Source organism: Achroia grisella, unplaced genomic scaffold, assembly GCF_030625045.1.
Source record: "Achroia grisella isolate CSIRO2021 unplaced genomic scaffold, CSIRO_AGI_Agris_v1 utg1589, whole genome shotgun sequence".
NCBI classification, from domain to species: domain Eukaryota; kingdom Metazoa; phylum Arthropoda; class Insecta; order Lepidoptera; family Pyralidae; genus Achroia; species Achroia grisella.
In genome coordinates this window covers 304859-318899 of record NW_026712660.1, presented here as the reverse complement: position 1 = coordinate 318899, position 14041 = coordinate 304859, and the positions used below count along the sequence as shown (strand labels likewise).

The following is a 14041-nucleotide window of genomic DNA, read 5'->3' as shown; positions in this document are numbered from 1 at the left end:
GAAATTTATAGTATATGTGTTGTTCTTGTATTCTGATGTATAAGACATCAGAATAACACATATGCTATAAATTTCACGCGCTATATTATTGTAGGTAAAGTTTCATTAAAATCCATTCAATAGTTTCTGCCTGTAAGAATAACAAACATCCATCGATATTCACAAACTTTCGCGATATATTAAGAATATTATTAAAACTAGTGATGCCTGCGACATCTTTCGTAGAAAGATAAATAAGAATTTTCATTTATATCTCAGTACACACATACTTACAAGTAGGACACATTACAGAATGTTTAATCCAATACAATAGAATATAGGTAAACCTGCTTGTGTGAGCCAGTACAAAATGACATAGCTCAGTGTGGAAAATAACTCAAGGAGCAAAACTGATTTTCACTTAAGTACACTTGTCGAGCGCCATCTAATAGCCAATAATCAAAAAACAACAAACGAAACATACATATAACGCCATCTATTGGGTTAATAATAAATTAATTAAATCATAGATATACATATTAATACATTGACAAAATTCTTTATTCCCCCGTTGTGAGGGCATTTCCCTCCTTTTTTAGCATATGTATTAAGCGATATTTAAAAAAACATATTTTGTTTCATAATTTCATGTAAAACTTTTAACACACGAACAAATAGTTATGTAAAGATAAAGATTGAGGCCTATGCAGACTAGTTATATCTTTTTAAACTCTAAATATGAAATTGCATACTGCAACTAAACATATACGCAAACCATTACAATTAAAACAAATTTTGTGCTCTAACAGAAGCGAGAAAATCTCTTGCCTGTAGAGGCATTATAGTAACCCTGTCTGTGTATAAAACTAAAACAGGCTCCCGTTAAATCTTTTTCAAAATAAAACAACGAAACAACATTAATAAAATAATTTTATTAGATTATGCTATATATAACAAATTTGATAGATTCAGTACCACAGAACAGTTCACTTATGAAAGGGCATAACTTCACAACTGTGCCTATAGCTAACAATTTTGTTATGCTTATAATGAAGACATGGACAAGATGATAGAAAATAAAAAAAAACGTAAATTTTTCAAAAAAATATCTTTATGGTAAATAAAGGTATTTACCTCTCGACGTTTCTACTAGGTTGCACTTACAAATCACCAGACCTGGGCATTAACTCGTTAATCACTTAATCGTTAACGAAGTTAACGTTTTGATTAACGGATTAACCTTTATAAATGTTAACCGACACGTTAACTTCCATTAATATGCAGAAGTCCGTTAATCGTTAAACCAATGTCTATTATTTACCGTATGGAACCGCGGCGCGGTGTGAAAATCAGGTTCAATAACAAAAAAGCTCCAACTCTTTAAAGAGTATATAAGTTAACTATTTGATTAACGGTGCCCAGCTCTGCAAATCACATAAGTATTTACATGAAGACAGATTGTCATATCAATGTTATCACATACATAGGTTGTCAATTATCTCAAAGAACACAAACGAAGTATAAACTAGTGATTTATAAATTAGATATTACTAGCTTTCTCTGCGTATTTGTGAAGTGTAACATGCATAACAGTAGGTTGTCAATTATCTCAATGAAAGCAGACGAAGTCGGAGGTATAAACTAGTGATTTATAAATTAGATATTACTAGCTTCCTTTGCGTGATTGTAAAGTATAACATACATCACAATATCACTGCCATCACGGACATAGACTGTCATAGACGACCTCGGTGGTCTAGCGGTCTAGCACACCGCTTTACGACTGATGGTCGCGGGATCGATCCTCGCACGGCACAAACATTTGTATTCATGAGTATGATTGTTTGTATCGGGTGTTTTCTACGTATAATATGTATGTATTTACAAAAAAAAATGTCTATGTATATGTATCTGTTATCTAGTACCCATAACACAAGCTTTAGCTATCTTAACTTGGGTCTAGATGCGCTGTGTGAATTGTCCTGAGATTATTGTTATTATTATTATAATTAACTCAATGAATGCAGACGAAGTCGCAGGTATAAACTAGTTGATTTATAAATTAGACATAACTAGCTTCCTCTCCGTGTTCGTGAAGTGCAGTACTGCAGCTATAGCGTTCAACATATGCTTGCGGCCGTCATAGTCCGTCGACATTAGATAAGCCATCACTACATTCTTGAGATATTCCAGATTTGCACCTTCGCGGGACTGTATTCTTCTTAATCTGAAACAATAATGTAAAAATGGTTATTTAAAAATAACCATTTTTAAACTTTGGTGTTTAATACATATTATTTATAATAATAATAATCTTATATATAAAATTCTCGTGTCACAGTTTTCGTTCCCATACTCCTCCGAAACGGCTTGACTGATTCTCATGAAATTTTGTGAGCGTGTTGAGTAGGTCTGAGAATGGGGGATGAAAAATAGATGTTGGCCGACAACATCTATTTTTCATCCCCCTAAATGTTAGGGGTAGTCCACCCCTAAATTTTTTTTTTATTTTAAGGCAAAACAACGTTTGCCGGGACAGCTAGTAATAATAGAATAATCTCAGGATAATTCACACAGCGCCATCTAGTCCCAAGTTAAGCTAATTAAAGCTTGTGTTATGGATACTAGACTAGATGCGGATATGAAAATATTTCGGATTATCCGTTAGTTCCGGATAATTTCGGTTACCAATAGTATTTTTTTAAGGAATTTCAAAAGTAAAATACAAGTAGCTAATAAAATAGTTACATAACGTGTCTCAATTAGGCTCCGCCCCTATCCGGTATTATCCGAAACTTTTATTTCGGATTCGGTTACGGTTACGGATATGCACGACTAAAATATGCAGATTCTGCCAAACTGAAGAGGAAACCCCACTACACATCCAATATTATTGTAGCCCATTCATGCATAAACGAAATATCTCCTTTGGAAAGTTTACACTTTTTAACACCGAGGAGATAAATACAATCGCTCCTAAGAATATCCTTCAATTCTTGTCCCTGACGGGTCTAGGCAGCGAACTTTGAAAAAGGGCGAGCACAATAGATCTATGTAGGTCGCAGTGCTACAAACATCTGACAATAGCCCAAACAACCCAATAAAAAAAAATACGGTTACGGATATTTTTTTATATCGGATATCCGATAATTTCGGTTACGGTTACGGAGCTCCTTAACATCCCTAATATCTAGTACAATTTAGATCTTTATTACAATACTACATAATGTTTAATTCTGCCACTATTAGGATGTGTAAGACCACGAATATTTAGTGCGGAAACCTGACCTACTACTGGAAATGTAACTACGTTCTCTATGGTTATCAAATTCTTATGTTATTGAATCTACTCATTCAGACACGACACGTGTTTCATCTACGAACAAGGCACTATCAGGCAATGAATATAGCTTGAAAGGATAGTGTTGTCTGTTCGGCGATCAAGCTACGTAGTAGGTACGTATGTATGAGTCATAAGACATACTGAACTGGAATATGTGTGGGAGTCTTACCTGTCAATCTCTTCTTTTAATGTCCTTATAACTTCTTTAAACCGTTCCTTCTCAATGGTCCCTTCACGCTGGCAATCTCTGTAAAAAACATAGTAAGTAATATTAATAACTGAGAATAATTCGCACAGTGCCATCCTAGCTAAGGTAAAGCAGAGCTTATGTTATGGGTACTAGAGAACTGATGCAAATAGTAAATAAATACAGTAAAATACTTTTTTTTAAATACATACCTAATGGGAAAACCACGACCACTACTAATCACACTCAAGAATACAAATATTTGCACCATGCGAGGAATCGAACCTCGAACATCGGAAGGCCTTGTACTAATCGCGAGCACATCGAGACCATTGATAAACTAGCTGTTACCCGCGATTTTGTCTGCTTTTAGATAAAATATAGCCTACTGTTGTCCCGTTTAGTCGTGAAAAGTTAACAAACAGACATATAATAATATTTTAAATTCAAAAATCTGCCTGAGACTTTTGAATTTAAAATATTATTATATATTGAGAAATTTTGAAAGCGTTTTTGAAACGTTGAACTCTACCCCATCTTAGGCGCTAAAGGTTGAGAACATAAATCTGGCCGTCAATAAAAAAAAATGTATCAATTTAAGTTTCTGACACTTCAGTGATAGAAACTTAAATAAGAAATAGTGTATAATAATAATATCCTTCGATAATTCACACACCGCTATCTAGGCCAAGTCTAGTTTTAGAGGAGCTTCCCCTCGTGTATACTCAGATTGTAGAATGAACTACCTGCCGAGATTTTAGAAAGAGCATGCGACACTACAGCGTGGGGTTTTTCAACGATATATTAACCTATTAACCGAGGAATTTTAATTAAGCAGCATACAACGAGCACTGTCTCTCACTAGGACGTGTCAGCACGTCAGCACAATATAATTTAGTGTATATATTTTTGATATGAAATATCCCACACGCTCCAGGTTCCAGGGCGCAGCAGAAATTTAAAAAAAGTAGGTATAACATATGTCCTACACGTACACAAAGTTTGACGTTTGACTTATTTATACGTCCCGCTCGGTTTACAGGTTAAGGTCTCTTACGTGCTTAAGAGACCTTAACCTGTGGTGTTTTCGTATGGGCCGTATACTTTATTGTGACTATCGTATTATAAAAATAAATAACAACCTATATTGTCCTTCTAGTGTATGTTTCTCCTTCCTCAGTTGGGATATATCCAGATCTTTTCTAGCCAACTCGTGCGCATAGTGCAACATATGCGGCGGTGCTGTCACATCCTGCAAAGAAAACAATGGTCAAGAGATTTTATCATACGCATTTCGCGAACTCTGTAAGTTTCTTAGGCTTTAACTAGGCTTCGGATATTTGATGTAAGAGTAAAAACAAATAACATCTTAAACATACTCTCGGCAACACGTAAAGAAACTGAACTGAACTGACGTGTTGTATTTTTTCTATTTATATAGATAAACAACAAAAGAGCATAATACAGATCATATAGATTTATTGAAGAATAGTCAAGAAGGAAAGTTTAAAACAAAATTGTGCTGTTCTTGCACTATAAACTTAAATACAAATTAAACTAAAGTAGCCTTTATACAAAGTCTTCTGTATGAGTAACTCAGTTTAACCTATTTATACTATTAAACAAAATTAAAAAAAAATCTAAATATCTTTATTCATGTAGGTCTATTAGAGACTATTATAATATGTCAAATTTACCGTCAGTTCGGAATGATTTCGAGATGAGAAGAACTGACAAGAAAATCAGCTCGTATTCTTTTCAAATAAATTTATTCTTTAATGATTTGAAATACCATAAGTCATGAACAAAGATATTTTGAATTTTGAATTTGAAATGTTGAACATGTTTACAATAATGCAGAGTCATTTAAATTCAAATTTGGGAGAATAGAGTGACCACCAGTATATATACATATAAACAGTTTGATGGCCTCAGTAATCTAGAGATTATATATCGCTTTACTTGCGATGGTTGCTAGTTACATTCTTCGCACGGAAACGTATACAATACACGGTACATGCAATTACGGATACGTAAAACCGGCGATTTAGTTGTACAATGTTTCATACATTTTAATAAAAAACAAATGCCAGAAGATGAAGGTAAAACATTGAATTTTATCGAATTGGAAATATCAAAAGCATGTAAAAACTTTAAACATTCACTCACTGTTAACATCCCCTCTTTCCAATGACCGTCTTCCACGCTGACCTTCCTCGAGCGGTCGTTTCTGGCCCGAATATAATTGTCCGTCTCCTCCAATAGAGCAGCGTACCGGTCCCTCTGTGTTTGAACCTGTTTCTCTAAACTCTGCACCCTCGTCTTCAGGTCTGAGTTCACTTCCTTGTAGTAATCTTGTTCACTCTTCATTTTCTACAAATATTATTAATTATTTTGTATTATTTTCGAACTATATTAATGTTGGAGATCTTTATAAGTGCCAATCACAGATGATTTGTAGACTGTAATAATGACCACTATTAATGATCATAAGATTGATTTCAGCAAATTACAAATGATTATATGTGTACCTGTTTTTATTGATGTAAGTGTTTTTCTATGTATATTTAAAAAAAATCTGTAATACTCAAGATAATTTGCACAGCATCATCTAATCCCAAACTATGCAGAACTCGTGTTATTGGTACTAGACAATTCACAGATGTACTTGAATACATTTTCCTTTTGTAAATGCATGCATAGAAAACACCCAAACCTATACAAACAATCATACTCATCGAGCGAGGAATTGAAGCTGCGACCAGACACTAGACCACCGAGACTCAAATATTTGCAAAGTATTACGCGAGAGCTGAAATCATGATCATTGGATGGTGAATCACAGTGATGCATTTATCATAATTAAGTATGTTTTACTTTGCGTATTTTAAAAACCAAACTTACCTCCTCATATAACTTTAGAGTATCCACTTTATCTTGTTTATTTTCATCTAGCAACATTTTATACGTTTCCAACTTCTCCTTCAGCACAACTATCTCACTCTTCAAATCATCTACCTCGCTTTCCTCAACATGTACGGTTTTCTTTGAATTTTGTACTTTATACATCTCAAACTCTGTTTTAAGAACATCAAATTCCTCTCTACACTTGATGTGAATGTTCTCATACCCATCTACTTTGAATACTGTAGTAATATCGATGGGACTTCCTAATTTATCGTTTTCAGCTATCAGTTCTTTCTTTAGTATATGTATTTTGTCTATCAGTGTGTGTAGATATTCACTGTCAGCTAGTTTTTCATTGTCCGTCTCGCTTTTTTGTTGTGGCTCGTCTGAAATAAACAATATAGAATGTATATCAAATCAAAAAGCATTTATTCTTGTCACTATCAGATTATGAACGTTAAGTTTTTGTATTATTATTTTTAACTAACTATTATGTACCAGGGATGTCACGGAGCTCCGTAACCGTAACCAATACTATCGGATATCCGATATAAAAAAATATCCGTAACTGTAACCGAATCCGAAATGAGAGGATAATATTGAATAGGGGCGGAGCCTAATTGAGACACATTATGTAACTATTTTATTAGCTATTTGTATTTTCCTTTTGAAATTCTTTAAAAAAATAATATCCGTAACCGAAATTATCCGAAACTAACGGATAATCCGAAATAAGTTCATATCCGCATCCGTATCCGAAATTTCATATCCATCCCTGTTATGTACTTCTCCTTTTTAATGCTGTAATCTTGTGGTTGTACAAATAAAGCATTATTATTGTTTATATATATATATTATATATTAAACACTGTTTAGCCGGCCATAAGAACCAGTTAGCTTCAAAACTACTGTCCATCTAGATTAAAAAGGGCTCGCCTTGCCAACATCTAAAGAAAGTAAATGAGATGGCACCTTGCTGGAGGTGCCTCATATCAAAATGCCAATAATATCAAAAAATCTGATTATAGCTGGAAAGGTTGATCGCAGAAAGAAAAAATATATATATATTATATATCTCCCTTTGGTGGGCTGATAAAATTGTCATTGTAGGTGAGATTCACCAGACAAAGACAACTATAAAAGAAATTATTGTGATGACAAGAATTTTGTAGACTATTCTACATTATTATTATTATCATACCCCACTGGTGCCCCGTCAACCTAACCCCCTAAAGCAAAAGGGTGCACCATTCCATTAAAAGTAATAGCAGTAAACAATGCTTACCAGCAGTAGTAGGAGTTTCGTTAGGCGCTATATCTCGCAGTAAGCCACCGTTAAGCGCTTGCTGGAGCCGCTGTATGGTGTCGCGGTCATTGCGTCTCGCGGCTGCATATTGTCCGAGTGTATGAGACAACTCCGCCACGCGACCTTCGAGCGACGCCACGCGTTCTTCTTGTCGAGCACAACTCTTGCGGGCCGCTTCCTCGCAACGTTTCGCTTTTATTTGCTCCTACGAAATAATAATAAAAGTAATAATCCAAAACAATTCACAGAGCGCCATCTAGTCCCAAGATAAACAGAACTTGTGTTATGGGTACTAGACAACTGACAGAAATGCTTAAACACATTACACTCAAACCAATACAAACAATTATACTTATGAATACAAATGCTTGCACCGTGAGGAATCGAACTCGCGACCATCGGAAGTAAGGTGGTCTAACCGCTAGACCACCGAGTCCGCCGGGGGTGTTTCCTATATATTATTTCTTCATATTATGTATTTTCCTACATAGTATAATAATAATAATCTCAGGACAAACCACACAGCGCCATCTAGACCCAAGTTAAGCTAGCTAAAGCTACACAAGCTTTAGCTAGCTTAACTTATGGGTATTAGACAACTGATACAAATACATAGATTTTTTTTTTTCGTAAATGCATACATATTATATATAGAAAATACCCAGACGGATACAAACAATTATACTCATGAATACAAATGTTTGTGCCGTGCGAGGAATCGAACCCGCGACCATCGGACGTAAAGCGGTATGCGAGACTGCTAGACCACCGAGGTCGTCAAAAGTATGTAAATATCTATATGAGTCGTATAATACCCATAACACAAGCTCTGCTTACCGTGGCACTAGATGGCGCTGTGTCAATTGGCAAAATCAATTACTACATCTATGTCCAATATGTCTATAAATTATAAGTGACTTACCTCTCTAATAGCAATGGAGTGAGACTGCTCGAGGAGCGCTAATTTCTGTTGCAGTCGCACCAGCAGTGCGGGTGTCTCCACTGTACGAGCCTCCGCGCGCTGCAGACGACGCTGAGCTGCTTCTAAAGAACTGCTCAGGTCCCGGACGCGCTTCTCCAACTCTGCTTGTGATGCTGCAAACATCCAAGGAAATATATATACAAGGTTATATGAGATTTATATGTTTATAAAACATCTGTTTGATTTAGAGAATATATGTGTACAACATATCTCGTTACCTTATATGTGAGTAGTATAATAAGAGTATGATATTGGCATTACCACCGATTTTGTACTGTTTTATTGGCTTAATAAAATTATTTCTATTGATTAATATTACCAGTAAATTGTGATATGGTAATCTTCATTGTCGAAAAAGATAATAAATTAGTTTTTTTTCGGACTACTCTAATGCTGTTGGCCGCAGCTGGCCTTTACAGCTTCACCGGACGATAGGGGGCTAGTGCAGATGGCTCCAAACCTGGCGGAAAAATGGCGGAAGGACTTATGGACCGGCTGAAGGCCAACTCCCGCCTGACGGATACGACTTTAGTCTAAGGGCACCGCTAGGGGTTGAAGCTCGGCTCAGGCCGTCGTAATATCGATCCCCATTTGAATTGGACGCGAGATCTATTGGAGGGGAATATAAATTACAGTTGAGAAGAAATATATATATATTTCTTGATGGCCACAGTGGTCTAGTTTGTTGATGGTTGTATGGTTTCTTGACGGTCAGTTATATATTTTATATTGAATAGTTATAATTGAATATTGCTCACCTTGACTCTCTGAGGAGTTAACAACTTTATCTTCTAATTTCTCCTTGGTTTTTCTTTCTGAATTCAACTTCACGTGTAATTCCCTGAAATCAATGAACTAGGCATTAAGCCGAGGTAGAGTTTTGTATGAAGTTCTCTAAGTGGGTAATTTCTGATTCACATGTTTCATTCACCAAGAATTTTGCTTTGCTTAGTTCAGCTTGAACATGATTTCATATTAGTAACTTTGTATGTTTGATTTTTTTTTCTCATGCTTGTACTGATAGTAATCTGTTTTGTTTGCTAATAAACAAATAAATAAAATTGATACATACTGTCTCTTCTTGTAATAACTAAAAAAATAGTCTATTTTAAAATTAACTCAATATGAAAACAATTAAGATTGAATATGCTATCAGGAATTAAGTCTGCCATGTATATAAGTTAGATAGCAAAAGACTAGATAAATAAATATTTCTCCTCAACTCACTTCATCATGGCCATGTGATCAGCCCTCTCATTCTCTCTTTCTTGTATCTCATAGCCTATCTTCGCTTTAAGACTATTTATTTCAGCCAAATGTTGCTGCACTAGTGTTTTTGTTTCCTCTTTTAATGCTGCAATTGTGTTCTCATACTGAAAATTTAAAAAAGTAAAAGTAAGTAATTAACATCCTCATGATCTAGCAGTTTAGCACATCAGCAACCTTACTTTCTCTAGATGTGTATGTGTGATGTACTCATAGTTTTGAAGCTATGGAAAATAAAGATAGCAAAGGTTCGGCCATGAGCAGATATTTCCATAAGCTGACTGATAACCACAGAGTAGTCTAACACCTTGCGCTACTCGCTATTGTAGACAAGGGATCTGTCTTAAGATTTCTTCCATACTTGCAGGCTGGAATGCAACATAGTTGCCAAGATATTGGCACCAGATCAATAGCTGCTTTGGATTCAGGTCTAGTTTTTATTGCTGTTTTTGTGGCTGTTTTCTATGTATATTATGTATGTATTTATTAAGTATTACCATCAATTGCTTAGTAGCCATTACACAAGCACTGTTTAGATTGAAATAGATAGTACTGTGTGAATTGTCCAAGGTTATTATTATCATATAATATTGGTAAGTAACAAAACTGGATGACTTTAGCTATGAATCAGGAAAAAAGATGAAGTCTTTTATGTATACAGCAAAAAAAGAAAAATATAATTACATAGAAAAAGGACATACTGCGGCGACCCTAAATAATTAGATAAAGGCAGTGATGATGATGATGATTATAATGACATTTTGTAAAATAAGTTTAGCAACTACAAATATATAAGCTATAATAATAATAAAAACTGTTGTTCATGCACACACAGGCACCTTACACTCACATGTACTCACTCACCACTCCACACATTATTATATTAGTTTTGCTGAATAGTTTTAGATATTTTAGCAAATTGTCTGTACTTTTAAACTTAAATTTTTTACAAGATAATTTGTTTTCTGGTTCCTACAGGACAGGCCCAGCCTAGTGTAGGATTCAATGCTATTGTGATTGTATTGAAACAATTTTTGTAAATAAATAAATAAATAATAATTATTATTATTATTATACACATTGAAGTAGAATTAGTCAAATAAGTAGAATATCAAAAAAAAAATTGTCCAACTTTCCTCTTCAAGAATGTATTACATTAAAAATTATAAATAATGAAGTGTACCACACATTCTCTGTCTAATTAAGTCAATTTTCTTTATTGTTATATTCAAATCTATAAACAGTTGTATTAAAAGTATCATCAAAACCATGTGAATTGCTATTAAAATATATTTACCTTATCTCTTGTAACTTTTTTGTCAGCTTGAAAAGCTTCCTCCATACGAGCTTTCTCTGCTGTCAGCGTAGATAGAGACACGGTAAGTGCTGCCACAGAGTCATCTAAAATATGGAAAATAATTTATATATTAGAATGTCATAAGAAAAGATGGTTTAAATTGCTTCAGTCACTTTATTATATTTTTACTAAATTTGTTTTTGAACTCAGCATTGTAGCAATCTATGTTACACAATAAAGTACTCAAAGAGTAAAAATGTACTCTTTTTACTCCTTGAGTAGTTAAGTATGTACCATAGATAACTAAGAGTAAAACAATTATGCATATCTGTTAATACACTTTCACACCAGAGTTAATTATTTTTGTAACATTCATGTTTTATAAGTGATTACTCATTGATCAATATTACCTCCTTCACTTGGAGACTCTGTCTTGTTCAATGCCTTCAAACTTATTTCTAAAGCTTCTTTTTCTTTAACAAGCCCTTTGTATGCAGCAACAACATCTGAAATACATACACACAATATTATGACTTTGAGGTAAAAACATAAAAAAATATATGAATCATACATAAATAATTCTTCGCCTCAGTCACTTGCATTAAATAAAAAAGTATTCTATAATTGTTATTTAAATTTGGAATATTTTTGTAACTATTCTAACTGGCAGGTTGTAACTGGCTTTTTCAGTTTCATCAGAAGAAAAATGAGAGGTGACTGCACTCCAACAACTTGGGATGGTTATGCAGCAGCTGAAGGTCGACTACTGTGACGGATACAACTTCAGACTGAGGGCACCGCTAGATATTCAAACCTTGTTAAACAAAAGAAGCTGTATGATGTAGAAACGTTTGCCTGCCTGCCTACTCAGTAAATTTAAAAACAAAAATTGATAACAATTGTATGGTAACAAAAATTTGGTTATTCCTATAGCAATAATGCAGCATATTAAACATAATATTAACAACTGTAGATGCTATATATAATACTGTAAAGTGGACTAAAAATTTGAGTAACCAAAACAAGATTACAAGATTACAAGTTCAAAACTAAGAACATATGGAGGCAATATTAATCACCATCCCATAGATTATTTTTGAAAATTACTCACCTCTTAATCGAGCTTCATAACGCTTAATTTGGTCCGCTTGTTTAGTAATCGTCGATATCAACTCTTGTTTCGATAATGACTCCATTATTTCACAATTTACAAATTATTGCTGAGTACAAGTTACAGTTTCACTTTACTTTTACAATGCCAAATCTAATTATTAAAAGATGGTATTGACACACATTCTTACTAAAACTACGTTATATTAGTGTTTGTGATGACATAGTAATTTGTTACTTATTAATATGAAAATATTAAAAATTTATGTTGGTTGATTTATTTTGATTTACTACATTGAATTTGATTTCAATTAAGTGTTGCACTGTAGTCGATAAACTGTCATATCGATATACCTAAATGCCCCAATCATTAATACTATCGACATATCAGTAATATCAGTTTTTACGTATTCTGATCGGAATGACATAATGTCTGTTAACATCTTTTTATAGTTTATGGTTTGTTAACTATCTGTCGCAACGTCGCGTTGCGGCGTCGCGGCGTCGCATCGTGTTGGTGATTTACACTAGGTAACAAATTGTAGTACTAACAATATTCAAAACTTAGTATGATATTAATGTCATCACTTATCCGTATTATCTTAATCAATTAACATATAATATCGGGTTGTGTAATATATAATCGACAGCGTCTATATGTGATTAATTTTTTGGTTAACAACATGACATAACTATGTAGTATGTATAGTTGTACCTATACATGTAATATTATATTATCTGTGCCTATACCTACAATAAATATTCTTGGTAGTATTAACCAACAATAATACAGTATCTAAATTATATGAATAAGCCTGTTGATAGCGTTATCTTTATTGATATTGGCAATTTTATTCATATTTTGTAAAATACTAAAATTTGAGATTTTGAAGACAAAGTTATCGATAGTTTGATAATAGATTGATAACACTAGCTGAATATGAAACATTTTTTTATTCTGTTTATCCTTTTGGAAAGGCAAAGGTAACTGTGCTCATACAGCCGTGTTTGTTGGTTTTTATATTCCCAAAAAATATTAAAATCATATGTGAATGTTGCAAATTGACACATTGATTGATGTAGAAATAAATTTTACATCAAATAGATATATTTGTAAATTAAAAGTCATTATAATTTATCTTTTTCTAGTAACAGCATATTGAATATTTTATTGTATGGATGATGATGGAACAAAACGTCCGACTGCGAGAAAGGTAAACGCAAGCGAAATGAACCATTTTTAATTAATATGTAATTAAAAAATATATAATAATCAATTACAAACCATAGTAGCCAAGTGATTTACAACGCCTGTTCCAATATGGCCGCCAAAAAGAAAATATATTAATGGCCATCCATAATCCATGGGGTGAGAGTGGGTCGACAAACTGTGACGTTATGAGGGGGAGGGCCCTAAATTTCGTGACGTCATATTTCTAAAATATCGTGTTAAAACACGATATGAACAACTAAAAAATATTTCCAACTGCACCAGTATAAGAATAAGGTTATTGTTTCTTTAACGAGTGCATTCTCAGATCATATACTAGTGTAAAATTGCAATTTTGTGACGTAGAGGGAGGGGAGTCACACAAATGTGGCCAACTGTGACTAGATTTTATTAAGTGGTTTTAAGTTTCTTTGCGGTAATAGAAACACCTACA

General features: G+C 33.8%; 1 protein-coding gene across 1 annotated transcript; it reads right to left on the bottom strand.

The window, feature by feature from the left end:
• Positions 1–1950: 1950 nt before the first annotated feature.
• LOC131841350 (GRIP and coiled-coil domain-containing protein 1) lies at positions 1951–12701 on the bottom strand. Its single transcript, XM_059189670.1, has 12 exons — positions 12379–12701; positions 11678–11773; positions 11268–11371; positions 9932–10077; positions 9463–9545; positions 8645–8817; positions 7702–7927; positions 6414–6802; positions 5679–5882; positions 4652–4761; positions 3492–3569; positions 1951–2206 (listed from the first exon to the last, which is right to left on the bottom strand). Exons 1-12 carry the CDS (start codon positions 12461–12463, stop codon positions 2035–2037), a joined length of 1866 nt encoding a protein of 621 aa, XP_059045653.1. The 5' UTR covers positions 12464–12701; the 3' UTR covers positions 1951–2034.
• Positions 12702–14041: the final 1340 nt, after the last annotated feature.

Excerpts from the sequence above, each read along its gene's own strand:
- LOC131841350 (XM_059189670.1), bottom strand. The coding sequence starts at position 12,463 with ATGGAGTCATTATCGAAACAAGAGTTGATATCGACGATTACTAAACAA. Across the intron at positions 8,818-9,462 it reads TAACTCCTCAGAGAGTCAAG|CATCACAAGCAGAGTTGGAG; the intron begins GTGAGCAATATT and ends GGATGTTTGCAG. Across the intron at positions 6,803-7,701 it reads CGAAACTCCTACTACTGCTG|ACGAGCCACAACAAAAAAGC; the intron begins GTAAGCATTGTT and ends TGTTTATTTCAG.